This window comes from Catharus ustulatus, chromosome 5 (genome assembly GCF_009819885.2).
Source record: "Catharus ustulatus isolate bCatUst1 chromosome 5, bCatUst1.pri.v2, whole genome shotgun sequence".
In the NCBI taxonomy this organism is placed as follows: Eukaryota; Metazoa; Chordata; class Aves; order Passeriformes; family Turdidae; genus Catharus; species Catharus ustulatus.
Genome location: NC_046225.1, coordinates 13,935,111 through 13,954,812, shown reverse-complemented (window position 1 = coordinate 13,954,812; position 19,702 = coordinate 13,935,111). Strand labels below are relative to the sequence as shown.

The 19,702-nt window shown below is 43.5% G+C and overlaps 2 protein-coding genes across 7 annotated transcripts in view; both read right to left on the bottom strand.

Annotated features, from left to right (window-relative positions):
- Positions 1-1,710: 1,710 nt before the first annotated feature.
- Positions 1,711-9,712, bottom strand: LOC116996406 (acrosin-like). 4 transcript variants are annotated; one of them, XM_042779341.1, is made up of 6 exons: positions 8,704-9,712; positions 5,268-7,420; positions 4,093-4,299; positions 3,494-3,759; positions 3,115-3,260; positions 1,711-2,621 (listed from the first exon to the last, which is right to left on the bottom strand). In XM_042779341.1, the coding sequence occupies exons 3-6, from the start codon at positions 4,251-4,253 to the stop codon at positions 1,905-1,907; spliced, it is 1,290 nt and encodes a 429-aa protein (XP_042635275.1). In that variant the 5' UTR covers positions 4,254-4,299; positions 5,268-7,420; positions 8,704-9,712; the 3' UTR covers positions 1,711-1,904. The 4 variants fall into 4 exon arrangements, with proteins under 4 accessions (XP_042635275.1, XP_042635276.1, XP_042635274.1 ...); XM_042779342.1 differs by lacking the exon at positions 8,704-9,712 and having other exon boundaries at positions 5,268-5,346; positions 5,773-7,719; XM_042779340.1 differs by lacking the exon at positions 8,704-9,712 and having other exon boundaries at positions 5,268-7,719.
- A 2,759-nt stretch (positions 9,713-12,471) lies between these two features.
- SLC10A7 (solute carrier family 10 member 7) overlaps positions 12,472-19,702 on the bottom strand; it is a 145,076-nt gene continuing 137,845 nt past the window's right edge. For all 3 annotated transcript variants that reach the window (XM_033061118.1, XM_033061119.1, XM_033061120.1), the window contains 2 exons: positions 18,564-18,709; positions 12,472-15,368 (listed from right to left, as the gene is read on the bottom strand). In XM_033061118.1, coding sequence (XP_032917009.1) covers positions 15,324-15,368; positions 18,564-18,709 — 191 coding nt within the window. In that variant the 3' untranslated portion in view covers positions 12,472-15,323. The remainder of the gene's footprint in view (positions 15,369-18,563; positions 18,710-19,702) is intronic.

The following is a 19,702-nucleotide window of genomic DNA, read 5'->3' as shown; positions in this document are numbered from 1 at the left end:
GCTACACAAAATGCTTCTGGGAAAACAATAGGCAGGGTGTAAATTGTCTTATGTCCCCTTCTCCTGACAGCTTCCTACTAACGAAGACGTTTATGACAAGAAAAAGCAAAGCTCTCTCCCGTTCCAGCAGTGCCACGTGGTCTGTCTGGGCCCCATGGTCAGAGCTGAGCCCGGCTGAGCTCAAGTGACTCCAGCAGGTCACAGCCCTGGCCAGAGAAGGCTGAGGCAATGCTGTCCTGGTGGGTGATGCAACCAAAGGCTCTGAGAGGGCTGTATTTCTTATTGGGAACATCTGCCTGTCACTTGGCATTTGAATGAGCCGTTTGAAGCTGCTGGTAGGTGCTCGTGTCACGGTAATGACTGTGACAGGCTTTTTCCATCTCTGAGGAGGACATTTGCTTGGAAGGCAACTTTGAAGTCACGGAGTTCCTCTGCTTGAGAAGAATTTCTTCCTAATATCTATTCTAAATCTGCCTTCACTTAAAAGTCATTCCTCCTTGTCCTATTACTACTTGCCCTTGTAAAAAAAGTCTCTCTCCAGTTTTATTTTAGCCCCTCTGTTTGCAGGGGCTCTCAGAACTTCCTGCTGACAGCTTGCAGGAGAACATCCTGTGTGGCATCATGGTTTCTTTGGGAGGTTCACTGCCACCCTGCTCTCTGCAGCTGCTTGCCAGCAGCTCCTTCCCAAAAAAACACCCACCAGAGCACGTGGCTCCTGCAGACAGCATGCACTTGTCCAGTCTGGTTGCAGACACGGCAGGTGAGCAGTGCAGCAAAAGTCAAATACCCCAGAGATACTCAAGCAGTGTCATCCTTTCCATGTAAAGCATGGGAAACATGGATGCAGCACAGTCCATGCTGGTCACATCAGCCACAGCAACACCCTCTGGGGAGGCTCCCTGTCCTTGATGTCTACAAGGGCTAATGCTCTTCTGGGCCTCCACTGACAAGGGCAGCTGAGATAACTAGAATGCAGCCAGCCTGTGTCTGTGGGACTGGCTCCTTGATCCTCCCCTCTCCCTATCTGCCATGCTTACACATCCCCCTCATCTTCCTCAGCTCCTCTCTGTCTCTGCCCTTCCCTCCTCCCAGCTATCTTTTCCCCCTGAATCCAAGGTTTGTCCCACCTGTGAACTTGGTGTTGCTGGTGCTGTTAACTAGTTCACCTTGACCTTCCATGGCATTACAGATGCAGTTTCCTGGGTCCTTCTGCTCCTGCCAGGTTCTTCTCCCCAGAATGACCCCAACTCTTCCTTCAAACATCTCTGAACTGTGGCCGCCTCACACATCAAGGTCCCTCTGCTACCTGTGAAATCTTGCTCTTCCTTAGGGCACTGTAGCCCCTGTCAGCTTCTCCCTGTCTTTGTGACAGTCAGCAGTTTTGCTTGTTGTGCTCAGGAGCTTCCCAGGTCCTGCTCTGTTAGCTAAGGCTTTTGCCAGGCCCTAGTCACCAGCTTGTGTGCCTCAGTGTTTCCCCCCCAAGGTGTCTGCATGTGGCATTGTCTTCTCCTGTCCTCTTCCTAGCCTTGATGTGCCAGTCTTCTCCATCCTGTGGTGGCTCTGAGCACTCTCCTCTCTGAGCAGACACAATTTCAGCCTTTTGGAGTGACTCCCTTTGTGTCCAAGTGGTCTGGTGCTGCCTCATTTTGCAGGTCCTGGGCAAGGAAGTCCTTGCCTTGCTCAGGAGACCAAATTGGACTGAAAGCATGGTTAACAACAAACATAGGCAACTTTATTTCAGCAACTAAGTCAACATTAGCATTTGCATACATGCAGAGAAGCAATGTGGGCAGGACAGAGGAGGCCTTCAGCACTGAGGTGGCCTTTGGATCAGCAGGCATTGCCTCAGCAGGAAATGGTCACGGTCTCATGCAACCTGCACTAGATCCTGTCCATTCTTCTGCTCAAACTGTAACTCCCGGTATGTTCTTCAGGAGCTCCTGGAGCTTAGTGAAGAATTCCATCAGCTTCTTGAATGGATATGGGCAGTTGTTAGTCTCTTGCACTGGTGTTGGCATCGAAGTTGGCTTTTGAGTGGGGATTGGTTGTTGAGTGGGGTATGCTGTTGTCCATGGCCTCTGAGTGGTAAACGCTGTCGGCAATGGCTTCTGAGTGGGGTATGCTGTTGTCCATGGCCTCTGGGTGGTATACGCTGTCGGCAATGGCCTCTGAGTGGTATACGCTGTCGGCAATGGCCTCTGAGTGGTATACACTGTCGGCAATGGCCTCTGAGTGGGGAATGCTGTTGGCAATGGCCTCTGAATGGTGGGGAATGCTGTTGGCAAAGGCCTCTGAATGGGGGGGAATGCTGTTGGCAATGGTCTGAGAGTGAGAGGCGGTCTTGGCCATGGATTAAGAGTGGGGAATAATGTTGGCAATGGCTGAAGAGTAGGCCATATGGCAGGCAGATGACCCCACCTTTGTGAGGCGGTTGCCCGAGAAGGCTCTACTTTTTCAAGCAGTTTCATCTGGAGCAGAATCCACTCATAGAAGTGCTGAACAGAAGTGTATACTCCAGGACGTTTTGCTCTGGCACAGCCTCTTCCCCAGCTAGTCACACCAACGACCCAGAAGAAGTCAGCGTTGTTGTCCTGGCACATGAGTGGACCCCCGCTGTCACCCTGCAGCGGAGCAGAGAGGATTAAGGTGGTGTTGGGTGACCCCTGTCAGCACTGGGGCTGCCTCCTTCTTTCTCACAGCCCCTGCCAGAGCTGTATTCTAGGCAGAGGAAGGCAATAAGCACTGGTGGTCACTGCTCAGGTGCTGTAGCCTCCAGAAGCTTAGCTGGGAGTGGGTTGGGGGCCTATGAAGTCAGGCTGTCTCTCAGCCCTGGACAGTGATCCTGGATGTGCAGGGGACAGATGTTCCAGCATTGGCATGTGGACCTCTGGGCTGCCAAGAGCACTAGCAGGGCTTTCTGGGTAGAGTGCCAGGCCTCTGGGACAAGGGAGGCCCAGGGCTAGGTCCTGCAGATGGGGAATGGGTGGGAAGCCCCAGCAAAGGTGGGGAGCTGGGGCTGAGAGAGTGACTGGCCAGGGAAAGGAAGGGCTGGGTTGTGTTGGGGTGGTGCTGCCTGCGCTGCTGGGGGCTGAGTGACTCATCATGCGCTCCTACCTGGCAGGTGTCAATGCCACCCTCCGGGTAGCCAGCACACAAGTTGTGGGTGTGGATGTCCCCACCGTACCACTCGCTGCTGTTGCAGATCTGGACGTGGATAAGGTGGACCTTGGCCTCCTGCAGGACATCACTTGGTGTTTGAGCTGTGAGCACAGAAAGGAATGAGGACTTGGCAGCTCACAGCCGCTTTTCCCATCTGAGGGTGATCCCCTTCTCTAGGGCTTGGCTTTGCCTCTACAGAGGTGCTGGAACTCTCTGTCCTTCCTGCCTGCCTTTAGGGAGTAGGCAGCCTAAATCTGGCTTTGGCCTTGGCTGTCAGGAAGCCCAACCCATCTTCCCAGTGTATTGAGCCTGCCCTCCATTTTTGGAAACTCACATCTTGCAGTGGTGGCACCCCAGCCAGCAACATAGCAATTGTCCAGCTGTGCCACGTTCAGCGTGCGGTTGGGCACACAGACCGTCTGGATGTAGGGGCTGCACTGGACAGGCTCGTTCAGTTCCAGCAGCGCGATGTCATTGCTCTGGTCGGCAGAACTGTATTCCCGGTGAATCAGCAGCCGCTTAATCATGCGCACCTCAGCGCCAGGGCCTGGCTCGGTCAGCTGGGTTGCCCCAATCAGCAGGCGCATGGCGCTGATGTTCCTGAAGGCACATGGAGAGAGGGATGAGAGGGAGCAGAGCCTGAAGCTGTGGCAGCCCAGCAGTTACCGGCCTTCTGCTTCTAAAGGCAGAGGAAAGCAGCACTATGGAGGAGTTGACTGCTCTAGTCTGCCTTAGGCTCTGAGAATGTCAGGTGGAGCCTGCTAGGAAGCAGTGGCATGTGCCCAGCCTTCTTCTGAGCAATTTCTCAGTTGGGCTCTGCATCGCCCAGCACTGGGCACACTGCAAGGAAATGGGATGGGAGAAGCATATGGCACTGCTTAGAGGGCATCTGCTGATGTTGTGGGAATATCCCTGTTTCCTGCTGCTCCTTACCTGGACTCAACAAAGCAGTGGGCTGCTGTAAGGACCCACTGTACGCTGATGAGGGACCCTCCACATAGATGCCCCGTGCCTGAAACCGCGGGATCTTGGATGCTGACAAGCCAGGGCCAGGCGCCTCCCTCGGCATTTTTGCCACCCACGACGCGTGTCATGCCTCGCTCATAATCAGAAGCCAAGGGCCGGATCCCACAGCTCCCACTGCAAGTAGAAAATAATTTCCTTCCTGCTCCATGGCTTGCTGCTGCTCCAGCAGAAGCTCTCCACAAGGTGTGCAGGGACAGCAGGCCAGGAAAGGCCACAGGGTGCGCATCTGTCCACAAGGAACTGAGGCTTCCCCATGCTGTGGCCTGGCCATGGAGGACAAGTGGGCCCTCTCCAGGGAGCCCCCAAAGTGCTGCCCAAGCTCCCTCCCAGAGCCTGGGGCCACTTACTCGCAGGTGTTCCACATGGCCTGCGCAGGCCTGCAGGTGGCCAGCAGGACGAGGAGGAAGAGCAGCAGCATTGCTGTCCGTGGCTCGTGTCAGCTGCGGGAGTGAGGCCTCCGTGCACCGGCACAAGCGCAGCCACAGTGCCCGCAGCACCTGCGCTGCCCTCAGCCCTGGGCTGATGTCACAGAGCAGCTGGTTCCGTATCCAGGCACTGCGGCCTCTAGCACCGGAACCATAGAACGGTTGGGGTCAGAGTGGACCTTAACAACCACCCAGTCCCAACCCCTGCCACGGGCAGGGACACCAGGCCAGTCTGCTCAAAGCCCCATCTGGCTGGGCCTTGAACATTTCCAGGGATGGGGCAGCCATGGCTTCTCTGGACATCCTGTGCCTGTGCCTCACCCACTCTCACAGTTGAGAATTTCTTCCTCATATCTATTCCAAACCTGCTGTCTTTCACTTTAAAGCCATTCCATCTGGTTCTACCACTACTTGCCCTTATAAAAAAAAATCTGTCTCCAGCGTTTTTGTAGGCACCTCTGCTTGTGTGATGAGGGTGTGCAGACCCTGGGGCACAGGGAAGCGCAGATGCATTTGTCAGCAAGATGGACAATTTTGCTTTCCTTCTTTAAAATATGACAATTTGACTCACTTTTCCTATCATGTAGTACCTAAGTAAAAGTCAGTTTGGTCATGTATGTATGCTATCTGGGCCTGTGTATCTAAAATGGAAAATACCTGTGACTCTGCTCTCCAGGATGACTTCTCAGCCACAGTCAGCACTCTCTCTGAGGAACTATGAAGTGTTAAGTGCTGCCTACAAACAACAAGGCACAGAAAAAACACTGATGAAAACACATGGAATTAAGAAGCATGGAGATATATCTGATAAAATCTGGCTTTGCTTTCCATGCCAGCCCATGTATAGGTTCTGAAAACCTCCTGAAGATCCTTAACCAAAAAAACAAAAAGAAAATATGTAATCAAAATGGCATCTAAATATTAACCTGCTGACTGATACATACACATATTATTCTAGTTCCATAGTGCTTTCTACCCCTTTTTCTGTTTTCAGACAGAGCAAGGAAAAGACACATACAAAGAAGAAAAAATTAGAAGCTTGAAAAAGGGTCAAAATTAGTATTTGCAAACCAAATAAAATTTTTGGACACCTGGGTGTCCAAAGCACTTTTAAGCACTTTCTTTTCAATGTTATTAAAAGTGCCCAGTTTTCAGAGAGTACCTGTCCTCCCAGAGTGATGGTTATCTGATGTGCCAGTGCCAGCTGAGCATCTGCCATAATTTCTTATTTTGGGAAATGCAGGCCACTTGTGTTTACATGTCTTGAGACTGTCAATCTCTTCCAAGGAGCTGGCAAATGGTTTGCATTGGTTTTACTTCTCTGAGTCGTTTTCCCATTCTTGTGATCACCCTTTTTCTCAGTGAGAGGTTGAATTTCTGGTGTAGTAATATCCATCCACATAAAAATGAGGGCTCAATGCATTTTAAAAGGGAGAGACATTTAATCATTGATGAAGGTACAATATTCTGAGTAGGTCTTAAAACCACCAGAGGTCACACATGGGTTTCTTCCTTCCCCTTTTCCTCTTCCAGCTTTTTAAAAAAAACCTGTTAGTTTGCCAGTACAGCTGGATTTTTGATACAACAAGGTAGCTAAACTTCTTGTATAGATGATACTGAAAAACAACTGCATTCAATGTTTGAACAGACCTAGCGATTCTAAACACATATTTGCCTCTGAAAATTAATGGTGTGCCCAGAATATAAAATGATGCTGGTTTGCGTGACTTGCATGACATTTTAGTGACAAACAGGAGAAATTAAAAGTATGGGAGTGTTTCTTTGTTGTTGATGTTTTTGGGGATTTTTTGTTTGGTTGCTTTCAGGTTGTAGGGTGGTTTTTTGGTGTGTTTTTTGTTTGTTTGTTTGTTGGTTTTTTGGTTGGTTGGTTTTTTTCCTTTAAGATGGATATGGCCATCAACACATTTGGAGAAACCTCATACAATGTTAATTGAGTCACATCAGCTAGAACCTCAACTTCTGCTGCCACAAGGGTCATCTAGAGAGTTGTCTTTTTGGTAAAGATGCTGAACAGATGAATATCTGAATGGGATATATGTCTTGTGCTGATTTGAAATATACTAAAGAAATGTAGACTTTGGATAAACGACATTGTTCCCTGTCTTCTAATTTCAGCCTGAGGCAGCATCCTCTGTGTGTGGGTACAAACACTGGTATCTAGGACAGATGTTAAGTACGTATTAGTATTTGTTAATTCATACAGTTTAGTGGTATTATGTCTTGCAATTAGTTGAGGGATGTTTCAACTCTAAATCAATTCCCAAAACACAATAAAGAAAATAATCAAGGGTACTTAAAAACTAGTTGGAAGCGAGTGATCAGACTCTTCCATTAATTAGGAAAAAATCAAAGAGATGATGGAATATGCGCTGCAGAAACACCAGTGACTGCACCAAATAAGCTCAAATCAACAAAAAGCTAACTAAGTAAACATAATAATTACCTACAATGTATTCTTGAAAGATAAGAAGAGCACAAAGTACCTACAACTTCCAGGACAGAGGGAACTGAAACAGTGGAAGATGCTGGAATATTTCAAGGGCCTGGATCATAACTGACCCAGAGACAGACACACGGACACAAAGGGTGTCCAAGTTGAAGATGTTCAACTCTGCTGTCAGCTCTGGCTTCTCAGGAGACTTGGGGTGCTCCATAATACTGGGGAGGAATAAATAACTGAGCCATTCATTAATACATACCAGTTACCTCCATGTGTGGTCGAGTTCCCAAGAAACTAAAAAACCACACTTACCAAGAATCCATGTCTGCCAGCCCTCTCATTTTCCAAACTGCAAAAAACCTAAACTATAATAAGGCCCAGGACAACAGCCAGTCCAAATTTTTCACTTCAAGTCAAAGGAATAATTTGACTTTTGATTTTTAAAGGGCAACTATCATGGCTTTTAAGCAATAATCTGCAGAAGAGATGAATAGCACACTTAGGATCTGCATGATTTATTTGGCAAAGCCTATTAGTTCTTTCTGAAGAAAATTAATAATAATTCTCATCTGTTTGTCAGTGGGAATTTAATGTAGTCTAAAAAGTCACTGAGAGTTTTCCTCAGATGGAAGTCTGTTCAAAACAGAACAAAAAAGATGAATTTGAGAAAAATGCTTAATAAAGTCTTCTTTAAATGAAAACTACTCAAGACTTGACTGTTAATCAAAAGAACATTACTTACCTTACTCAGCATCGCTGTACCAGAATCTGGCAGCAAGTTTTAAAAAGGAACCCTTTTCTCTTTCTTTACAGTCATAATTTATAACAGCTGAATTACTGGCCATAAATACTCTTTTCTTTCTACTAATGTATTATGCTTCTGGGATTGTTCAGAGCAAATATTTTGTTACTTAGAGAATAAGCTCCTAAATTGAAGCTTCTGGAAAAAAACCAAAAACAAACCCACATTCAAAGTAGCAGCTGTATTTAAAGAATATCACTGTGCCATCTTAAAAGACTAAATTTTATTTTCACTAGTATTAAAAAATATTGAAATTTCTCCCTAAATCTATTTTTTAAACACAGGAAGCTGCTGCTTGCCATGCACTGGAGCATATTTATGCATATACCAAAATCCAAGGCTCATATTCAATTGAAATATGAAAATTCAAATGGGATTAATTAGCAGAGGGAGTTTGCTGTTGAAAGTGGAGTTAAATAAGCAAAATATATTCCTAAAAATGTGTGATCAAATTATAGAACATAGAGGATAATTATTTAATATACATTATGATATACAGGGAAGAGTTTTTCTACACGTACTATACATCTCACTTTGAAAAAAACCCCCAAAAAACCAGCAAGATTGAATTTTGTTAGGTTTTTTTTTGTATTCCCCTGATAGATACTTAAAATGAGATGATTTGGGACATTGATAGGTGATAGTGTAGCTACATACAGCTCTTTATGCCTTTTATAATCAGAGAGGTTACATGTTAGTGGTTTGTGTCACAAACAGGCGTTACCTGATTGCAAACATGATACAAGTCGGGCTCTGCTGACTGCAGCGCTTCTGTTCTGCTCCCTGACTCACACAAAATCTCACCTATCACAATTCCCCTATGTTCTTACACCAGGAGAGGCCAGAGGGAGGAGGCTTGTGAGCACAGGACAGCACAGTACTTGAGATTTGGCTCTGGCTCTGGGAGAGATCCACGCGCGATGCTCACAGCCGGGCTGGAAAGATACAGGCTTCTCACATTAACACTCCGTGAGCTGCAGCAAAGAGAGTTACCAGATTAGCTGGCTCAAATTGTGTCATACTCTTATTTTTAGCATGCTATTATGCCTCTGGGATATATTTTATTTATCAGGGAATTGGACCAGATAAACAGATGTTGTAGCTGTTTTCTGACAAAGGGCTTTATGCAACTCGCTGTGAGGTACCTGAGGGACTGTATGTTTGGGGAAGGGACAGAGTAAATGAATGAGGAAATACAGTAGTCCTGAGTCACTTCTGGGAAATTACAGTTGATTTTTCAGACACAGACCTAAAATAGATCAAAAAAAGGTTTCTTTGTAATTTTTATAAAGAAAAATACAGGTTCTCCCAACATTTCCCTAATCTGAAGCAATATTATGAAAGAGAACAAGTGAGAATTTGCTGGAGAACTTGCCAAAATATGTCAACAGCAGTATGGGTTTGCCCAAAGGACTGACAGTGATTCTAATGGATCCAGCAGTGAGCTTCAGGTCTGCATCATGTGGTGTTCCCTTCCAGGGGAGCTGCGAGTCCCAACAAAGAACACAAGAACTGCAATTTGCATGGGTTAAGTTGTTCAGTGTCAGCACAAAAGCTGAGTTCTGCTTCCCCAAGCATCATCTTGGAAGGCTGCCCTGGTTTCTTGGCTACAGGACAGGGTCTCTGAGAGAGCTTGGAGAAGAGATGAGAGCATCATCTTTGTGATGACACCAGGTTCAGTTAGGGACAGCAAACTGGGAGAAGCTAAAATAATAAAAAAAGGAGAAAAGGACATTTTATCACTTCATCAAACAGTGTTGACAAGAAGTGGCAAAACTACACAGGGAAGGCACTGGGAAATAAAACAATTTTGTGATATCTTGGGTATGGGCTGTGCAGTAGACAGGGAAGGACTGCAGTCACAGTGCTAAGGAACAGAGGGAGCACAGAACTGCAAAAGCTTTTGTCAATATAATTTCATACCCAATTATTGTCACAGGACTCTCAAATTTTATTTCCTGCATTTCTCCTGGCAGAAGGCCAGTTCTCACATGACCTCCATAATTTTTTAATCCTATCAATAAAATTGTCTTTCCTTCAAGGAAGCCCATTTTCTTCCCTTTCAAGACAGCTGATTTCCCTTAGAAGTTGGAATTGTTTCATAAGAAAACTGACCATGAATAGCAAATTTTCTCTTACAGAGATGAACCAGCACCAGCATGCCAACATCTGCAAGTCTTTGATTTTGTGACTGTTATATTATATGTAGCCCACCCACACAGTGTGACATCCAGAGACTTTTTTCCTTTTCTTACCTGGGTGATAAATGGTTGTGCCAGTGGCAGTTTGGAACACAGGTAAAGAGTGGATGAGATGCATCACCACGGGATCCTTAGGAGATGTGTGGCCTCTTCCATGGGCTGCAGCTGCTGGGTGTGGGCTGTCCCTCTGAGCACAGATCACAGTCAATTCCTAATCTCACACCTGCTTCTGGCTGGGGCTAGCAACAGTAAAAGTTCATCTGAACCTACCAGGCAGCCTAAGAACTCATTGGTTATTTTGTTATCTAACAAATCCAGGTGTTTCTTGTAGCTCAGCAGGGCTCTTTTCTGCATAATAATTCCAAAAGCCTTTGATTTACCTGCCCTCCCTGCCCCTGACCATGGTCAGAAGGATAGGTGGCAGGAAGCAAAGCCTGATTCAGCAGCAGCTATTGCTCATTTTCTTGTCACTCTATAGGTCACTGGCTGGCAGAAATCTCAGTGGAAATGCATCTAAAAATATTTTGAAAACTTGGCCTCCACTGATGAGAAAATTAAGTGGTGACTCATGCTGCCAACAGCTCCAGACTTGATTACTGCAATTGATGGACTGAGAAGCTGATGCTCCACCGAGACTGCTTAGGGGAGCAGCTGAGAGGCCTCATTGGCATTCCTTGTTTCCAACACATCTCTCTTGTCCTTTTAATCAGTAATAAATTTAATTTCACTTCTCACTGAAGATCTCACTCTCCACCTTACTGGCAAGAGGAACAATCCAGAGGCTGCTTTCATGACCTCTGCTGCAGCTTTAGATGCCAGCACAAAGCAGACTTGCCTGGAGCAATGCCTCCAACCTGCATTTCTGAGCATTGCTTTCTCCAGTCCTGCACAGCTTGTCCATGCAACTCCAGAAGATTTCCTACCATCCCACAGGGTGCTCTCTGTTGAATGAGAATTTTATAGGAATGGGACACATCAACTCGGAGGAATAAAAGTCAAAATGCCTTCTCGTAGAAGCTGCAGTCTAATGATCATGAGCAATAGTGTGGTTGAAGCAAGAAAATGGCAGAGGAGAGCACGTCCCTCTCCTGACATTGTTCTGACAGGACACTAACTTTTGGTCTGGGAGACTGGGGCTACCCCATGGAAACAGGGACAAAAGAGTTTCAGTTTGTAAGATGCTAGAAAGGGCAGGCCATCAAATCTAAAGTAAAATACTCTTCATTTACTCTCATCATGTGCTACATTATCCCCGAGCTTTGTTAGAAGGATGGCAGGGCTCTTCAAACAGCTTCCCTGGGGAGACTGCTCTGCAGCTTAACAACCTTGCACTGGAGATGTGCAAGTGTAACCAAGGGCAGAATTTAGTCTCTTGTCTATTTAACGTGTTTGCGAGGGACTGCCTGTGTTCCTGGCACTTTATAATAATAGTAATATAAATGCATTTGGATTATAACCAAATGGAGAAACTATGATTTAGCCCTTTACTGTGTTGTAATTCCCAAATGTATCAACATCTATTTAAGTGCAAAACAGTCTACAGTTTACAAATACAAAGCTGCGATTGTCTGCTGTAAGAGTTCTGTATGAGATTATGATTCAATACAAAACACAATTTAGTGTCTGAAATTTCATTTTTAATGGCAGAATAACATCAAAAAAAAGTAGCTCTTTCTCCATATGCAGTCTTGCAAAAAAAAAAAAAAACATATCCCAGGGACTTGGCCCTTTCTAGTCATTTCTACATATATAACTGCTCATCTCTTATGCACGTATGCACTCGCACATAAATCAATGTGCTTGCAGACAGACCATATTTCATCTTGCCTTCTAACCTCCCGCTGTCAAGATATTTCCACAGAAAAATGTACACAAATAAAACTAACAGCTCCTTTTTCCCTGACTGCCAGAGTAATGTAGGGGACTACTTCTGTAAAACCAAGCTCCTTCTGCTCCGTGAACAAGCACAACTGCGCAGCTTCTGCTGAGACTGCCTTTCTACCACATAACCTGTTCACACTCACTAAAGGATCAATGAGAAAAAACACAACCACATCTTTGATTTTAACTACATTAAAAATTGTTTATCTTGGTAAGCTACTGCAGTCATCAAAAGCTTTTCAATTTAATGCACAAAAAGGGAAATAAAACGTTTGACTAATTCAACACAAAGTGCTAACATTGCCCGTGACCTCTGAAGTGCTGTTTTATTGTTTGGGTGGGTTTTTTTTTCTCTGCTATCATTGGATGGGATTATAGAGATGCAGAAATAGGAAGCATTGATAATCAAGGAAATCTTCATCTTGTAACATGGGCAAAGTTCACATTTGCCATAATTTCTGTCTGATTATGCTCAATATCAGTTAAATTTAAACATGAGAAGTTGAAAAGATTCACAACTGTTTTAAGTCTTTAATAAAAACCTGGCTAGGTTCAATGTATTAACTTTCAATTGATGACAACTAGCAGTATTCTGAGGACTTTCTTTCCTCAAGTTCATGAAGTATTTCCAGATAATTAATGGGCTTTTTAAGAAAAAAAAACCACAAGCAAACAGTTTAAAAGCTCACCCACAAAAGAATAAAACACATAACAGAGGTAAAAATGTGACCTAGAGGATAAATAATTTTATCTTCTTTTCCTTTTAGCAAAATTGAATTCAAAACCATTGTTTATTAAAGACATATAACAAGTCATAAAACAAACATCTTAACAGTCTTAACAGAATTCATGTGCACAATTCAGTTTCATTAAGTATGGATTTAAAATATGTGTTTCAGTTTAGCTTGATATTCTCTTCGGATCAACACCTCCAACAGTCATACACAATATTTAAGCTGCCCCAAAGCAATCAACAAGGACTTTGTAAAGACTCTAACAAAACTACATCGTAAAAAAGTTTGAAATATTCTCGAAAGTGAAAAAAACCCCAAAAAACAAAGGATGTGTTCAATGGAATCTAAGCGAGTTGTTGGAAGTACTGAAAGGCAGAGATTCAGTACACAGAGGTAGCTCAGAAAGGGTACATGCAGTGTTCTGACTATTGAGCACTGACACAACCACAGTAGCACAGTCAGCTACTGTCTGCTTGAACTCTTGCTATGTATTTTTAAAAAACAGGAACACTGCCTCTGGGCCTGTTGTCTCACCATTCAAAACCAACAGAAAGAGTCATCAATATATATCAGTGGGATTGGGATTAAGACTCTGTAGTCTCTGAAAATTCAGGTTTATGGAAGCAGAACAAAAAGAAACTGTCCTGAGTTTGGAAGCAGTCCTCTGCTGCAAGTGGAGTTTTTAAACCCAGAGGATTTTTTTCCCATATGGTTACCACTTAGGATGCTGAAGGAAGTGGAACCTTAAATTTGGCCCAGGAACTCTCCAGTTCCTTGCAGGCCTATTGGTGGATCTGCCTGTGCTATCTAGGGATGCACTGATCAAACCTGAACTCACTGCCCACTGGGAAGAGAGCAGAACCCTGGGGACATGGGCAGTGGACAGTGTCCCTCAGCCCTCTGCCTACTCAGCAGGGAGAGCTTGAGCCCCCTCCAGGGAGGGAAAGAATTCAGCATGTGCCACCTCCCGTACCTTTGTTACATGGTCCTTTTCTTGGTGTGCTGGTTCTGAGCAGGGTGATGCTGTCAGCTCCCTGTAGTTTCTCATACAGATGGCAACAGGGAGTGGCCATCAGGTAAAGCACCGAGGATTGGTACCAGATTACTTTTTTCCTATTTTTCACAGGACTGGAAGTAACAGACTAGGTAAACCAAGCACATTTTTTTTTGTAAGGCAAAAGGATATGAATTTCACATGCTTATTGTCACACAGAAGATCTTCAGCTTGTGCAAAGGCTTACAGCCTTATCAGAGCTCCGATAATCTGCTTTTGCTCAAGACTTGCTCCGATGTGTTTGCACTCAGCCACGCCTTTAGCTGCAATGTTAACCGTGACACACATGGAAGCTCTGCATTTATATTGATCCCACACTGACCTATTCCTTTCCTTACTTAATATTTTAATGCACAAAAGTCAGCACAGTTTTAGCAGATGGGCACACCCACAGTCTGGACTAGAGCACATTTCTGAAATCAACTCCCAGACAAAATGTAGTGCTGGCTGCACGTTTAAATATATGCCTGCATTCCTTTCTCTTCAATGCCTAGAAATAGTATTTAGAACTCCTTTTTAATGTAAGTTTATTAGAAAGAGTAATATTATTTTTGTAAAAGTTGCGATTGATTGTCAAATGAGCTACAATAGTGTTTTTCTTACTATAAGGATCTTTTAATTAGCAAAAAAAAAAAAAAAGTCAAGTTTCTTGTCCTCATAAGCTACTATTCATTACCAATGCAGCAATAGAGAAAACATAGCCTGGCTTGCTACAATAAAGGCTCTGTTTCAGCATCCTAAATTCTCCGTGTAGATCTCCGTACATTGCATAGGGGGAAGGAAAAGAAAAAAAGACCAAAAATTTGTGTTCTTCAGGGGTAAATTATAAAAAGATCTCCTAGCTGCAAACACAAATACTTCACTCATAACCCAAGCACCAGACCATTTCTTTGAAGAAGCTTATGAGGCATTTAAGATATACAATGGCACAATATCATACAATGGAATTGAAAGAATTTTCTTGAGAAACCATTAACTTTGAAGGAATGTCTAGACAACTGTGTCAACAAATGCAAATAATTCATGCTTTTCAGCTTCTATCCATTGGATGGCCCCATGCTGAGTATACACAAACTCAGAAGAAAAAGGCATGTCACAGTCATATGACTAGGGAGTGTAACAGAGTCACACAGAAATTCAAGTCAATCTCAGAAAAAACCTTCAGAAAGCTCTTCCCCTGGGTAAGCCAGCAGTGGGATAGGCTTCTGGTCATTTTGGCTAGTTTAAAACAGAGACTTGCAGCTGGTACACCCTGGCTTCAAAGCAGGGGCAATGGAAGAACCAGCTGTCAGTCACGACCATTCACTCGGTTAGAAAAATAAACTAAAGGACTCCAAAATACTGTACAACCTCTGGCAGCAACCAACAAAGTGGCTTCTGAAAACAATGCTTTTGCCAAAAATGCATCTGTAAGGCACTTAACAGGTATCTTTTAATATATATATATATATATATATAGATATATATAAAAAAATAAAATATGCACTGAAGCAACATTCACAAAACCCAGCTGTGTCAATTGTCCGTGTGTACAGTATGGTACATATATACATTCACTGTGACACAGGCCATCTCCACAATTATACCTTCACGGGTGCTTTGGGCTGCCTGGTTAACTTCAGTGCCTGTGAACAGGAAACAAAACAGTCACTTTTTTATACCCTTAAAAGACAAGCAACAACACAAGGTAAGATTCTCATTTATAAGGGGCAACAAAACACTGTGTGTACTTCTGAGAGGCTGAGAGCGTGCAGCTGACAGGCTGTGGGTTCTGAGATGATGGTTTTGTCTCTTACAGCCCATCACAACCTCTGCTTACACAGAGAGCCTTAACACAGGAACCACAAGGACTATGGCTACAGTGCCAGTGAAGGAAGCAGAGATGGGTCTCACATGCCTTTAAGAAAGCGACTCTTTGGACCCCACCCAAATCACTCATGGCACAGATAGAAGAGCTTCAGACCCACTTAAGGAAAGACAGAGAAGGGAATTTGTGCCAACACCTTTGTGTTCCCAGCTTCCTTCCACATGGCTCAAAGCCTGCTCAGAGGATAATCACTGCTGCAGTGGTGGATGTCATGCACTCTGATGTTTATACCTTCCTTTCTGAGAAAAGGCAAGAAAAAGCCAAAGTCCATCAGTCCAGAGGTGATCATATGCCAGGGGACACCTGACATCTTTGTAGCTCTATTGCTGCTGAGGAAGAAAGAAACCCTTTTCTTTTTTGACACTGTGTTCCTCACAGGGCTGGCCAATTATGGTAGCTGAGCTATTTATTCTGTGTGTGACAGAAGTTCAACTCGGTGCTCATGCTTCCAGTTTGGCAGGAAGCAGCCTCTCTAAACTAAGGAGAGAAACGTGATAGACTTAGAAGGCATTGGGTTTTCAGCTGCTCCTGTACAGCAGTGTGGTCACTGGGAAGGATGCTGGCTGTTGGTGTGCTCAGCAGCAAAAAAAGCTCCATGCCTCTTAGGTGGGACAAATTAGCCCAGGTAAGAGGAAATTAGAGAAATTAGCAAATTCCTGAAATTTGGAGCCTCTGTTTTTCTGAAGTCTTTTGGGTAAAGAGCCCTGACAGACTGATATTTGTCTGATTTTTTGTTTCCAGCAGGTTGGCTAAACAAGCAATTTTCTGTCTGAGAGATGCCTGATGGGGCTTCTTATTGTAGATATTAACCTTTAATATTGTACACTTAAAGCTTGTAAGCACTGCTTGAAAATCACTCCAGCACAAATGTAAACCCTTAAAAAAACCCCAAACCTTTAAAAATAAATGGGCTGTATTCTCCTCAGAAACACCAGCATTTAACTATTGTTAAATCCAGCCCTTTGAGATTAGTCTTTTGGATATTATTCAGCAAGAGACTTTGGAGAGAGAGAGACATCATTCCACACTTTGTTTGGGGAAACAATTTTTTAACTTTGTAGTTTGGCAGATTCTGCTGCCATATTTACAAAGTAGAAATACCTTAGTGTAGATGAACCTCTAAATATTTAAATTCAATTTCATACAACCCGATCACATGTACTATCATAATTAAGTAAGAATGTCACTGCAGTTGAGTACTGTGACTGGATAACTGCCTCCCCCTGCAAGAGAGATGCCAAAATGAAGCCAAGGTGTTTATAGAAAATAAACATCAAGGGTGATGATGACATGTTTATTTTCAAAGCAGGAGACCATTATCCAGTCACAACATTCACTTCTATTATACTTATTGCAACTGTACCAGACCCAACCTCATTGATTTTTTTCAAAGAGTAATTAAAATAACATTTGTGAATAATACAGAAGACCAACTGAGAAACTGCAGCAACAGAACAACAATCCCCCAAAGTGGTTCTACAGTGGCATTACAGTCTGCTCAGCACAGGAGGTTTATTTGATGCTTAATGAATAAGAAACTAGTGCTGGTGAACTGTAAATCTCTCCAGTACTGATTGACTGTTCTGATGCTCTGTTTAAAGGCTGTTTTAACTTGCAGCAGCTGACAGCAGCCCCTAAAGGCCATTACTGTCCTGAGAATCAGGGAGGTCTGGATGAGCTCCAGCCCCACTTCTGAGATGCTGAAGAAAAGTCAGCATTGCAGGGATTGTTCTGTCACCAGCAGCATTAACTTCAGGCAGTCTTTCTACAGGAATAGCATGGAATTTTCTTTATAGCACCAGTAAAGTCTCCTGATAATTTTTGATTAAAAGAAAACTAATGATTTTCAGACTGATAGGTCATTGCCACTGGACTCTCAGATTTTAGTTTTCAGATACTCATACCAGTATATATTAACAAGGTCTGATTTCTGAACACATTTTCTGAAAACTGAGAGTTTTCCTGCTTTTTACAGTTCAAGTAACACATGAAAATCACTGATTTGGGGAATTGCAGCATTCAATATAGTAAGGTTACTAAGTGGTGTGAAGCTGTAAAATGACAGCCACTGGGTTTTGCTGAAAATTGGAAAAATGTTATCAATAAAATTTTTCCACTGCTAAGTGGAGAATGCAGGGTGCTGTTGGAGCTAGGCTTCCCATAGTAAGTCTCACCCATCACTGAAAAAGGCTGCCAAAGGTTGCTTCAGTTGCTGCAGCTTCTTGATCTTTATTATTTCAGAACATTAAAAGACAGCATTATTTCATGGGCTAGCTTTTTGCAGTGTAGTTATTCGAAGAACCTGACTAAAACCACTGTAATTATTTCATATAGATAACAGAATGCTGTCAGGTGTCAATACCTTCAATTTGAATCAGTGATGTTGATTCCAAACCCTCTAGGTTGTAGTCTATAATCCTACAAGTATCCCATGTCTTAATTTTGGCATAAAATGGGACACCCCAGACTGCTGTAGACTTCTTGCTATTGTAAAGAGTGACCCAAGTGGGGGGGAGGGGAAAAAAGTTTTCATCCTGCTTCAATCCAGTTCAGAAAGTATCCTTATTTTACCTTATTTCCCCAGCTCCCATGCCAGCCAACACATCTTTGTCACTTCTCCATAAAGGAGATCCAAAGCTGTGATTATTAGTCAGCTAATGGATGGAGACATTCTTATGGGGCATATTCTGAATTCATAATTTGAATGAATTAGTAATTTGAATTAACCATAGAGATCTAACTTAATGCTTTGAACTTTTTCAGAGTCTTTTCAAGTGGCATAAAGTTCTGCACTTTTAATTTGATACTGCCGTGGTTGCCACTGTTACAGAGGAAGCAAGGAAACAGAAAAATCCCAACCATAGAAGGAACCCCAGGAGTTTAGTACGTGTGTTTAGGTATTTTTCCCCTCACAGTAGAGCTGCCATTATAAATGAAATCCAACAATTCTTACCTTTTGCCTAGAAACCATCCAGGATTTTATCGTTGGTACCAACAGACTGCCAAGAAGGATCTGAGCAGGATGATAGATGAGCAAAGGGACGGAAATTAAGGACAGGTGTTCATAACCTGCAAATACTATCTTCAGCATGGGAATCCCTGCAGGCAGAAAAACAGGAGACAGACTCTCACCTCAGACTTTGAGTTCCAGATAAAAGCAAAGCATTTTATGTTGCACTGACATTTCACACAAAAAAAAATAAAATCCCAAAATGAACTGAAATGTTTTATATAGTAAAAATTGAATCCAAATGAGTAAGATAATGAAAACAAAAAATACATGGCAGAGAAAGTTCTGTGGCAGAAAGGGAGGAGTAGGGAAGACCATAAAAGATTTTTTCTAATTATGTTAATATTGCAGTAAATAAAAACTGCTGCTGAAGACTTGATATACAGTACATTCTGCTATAGTGTGTTCAGTTGCTGAGCACAGTTCTGAACTGCTTATTTACTCCTTCCTCTCACTGGGCTGTTCTGTGTTTGCATGATTGTCCACCAACCTGTCCACCTCCTGCTTGCCACCTTTGCAACCTTTTGTTGGTCTGTTCTCCACTGGAGGAGGGTCATGTTTTCCTGCTACGTTCCCTGCAGTTGGTGAGCATCCAAATGAGAGCCTTCCCTGCTTTGACTGATCCATGAGACAGAAAAGGTTTAGTCAGCTGGGTAAGCAATATGAAGTGATGCTGCCCACGAAGACTTAGGCAGCAGCTGGAGTACTGAAGTTGCTGGATACTAGAAGTGAGTGCTAAGACCTAGAGATGGGCCATTTTTCCTAAGAGCTGGAATTGGCACTCAACAGTGCTAATTCTATCAGACATCTCTGTGCACAATCTTCCTGCTTGATGATGTGATATGTAAAAATAAGTTTTATTCACTTCTACAGTAATGAAACCAATTATGCCTACTTTGAACATATCACTGTTCAAAATTATCTGTTTACATCTTGGAACTTTGCTACCATGCTCCACAAAATGCAGGTGTGGGCAAAACCTGCAACCAGCTCTGTCTTGCCTGACCAGGTATTTGCTCAGCTGCCAACAAAAGCAGCTGCAATGCCTCAGGAGCCTCCTGAGAATGCACCTTATTTTCTCT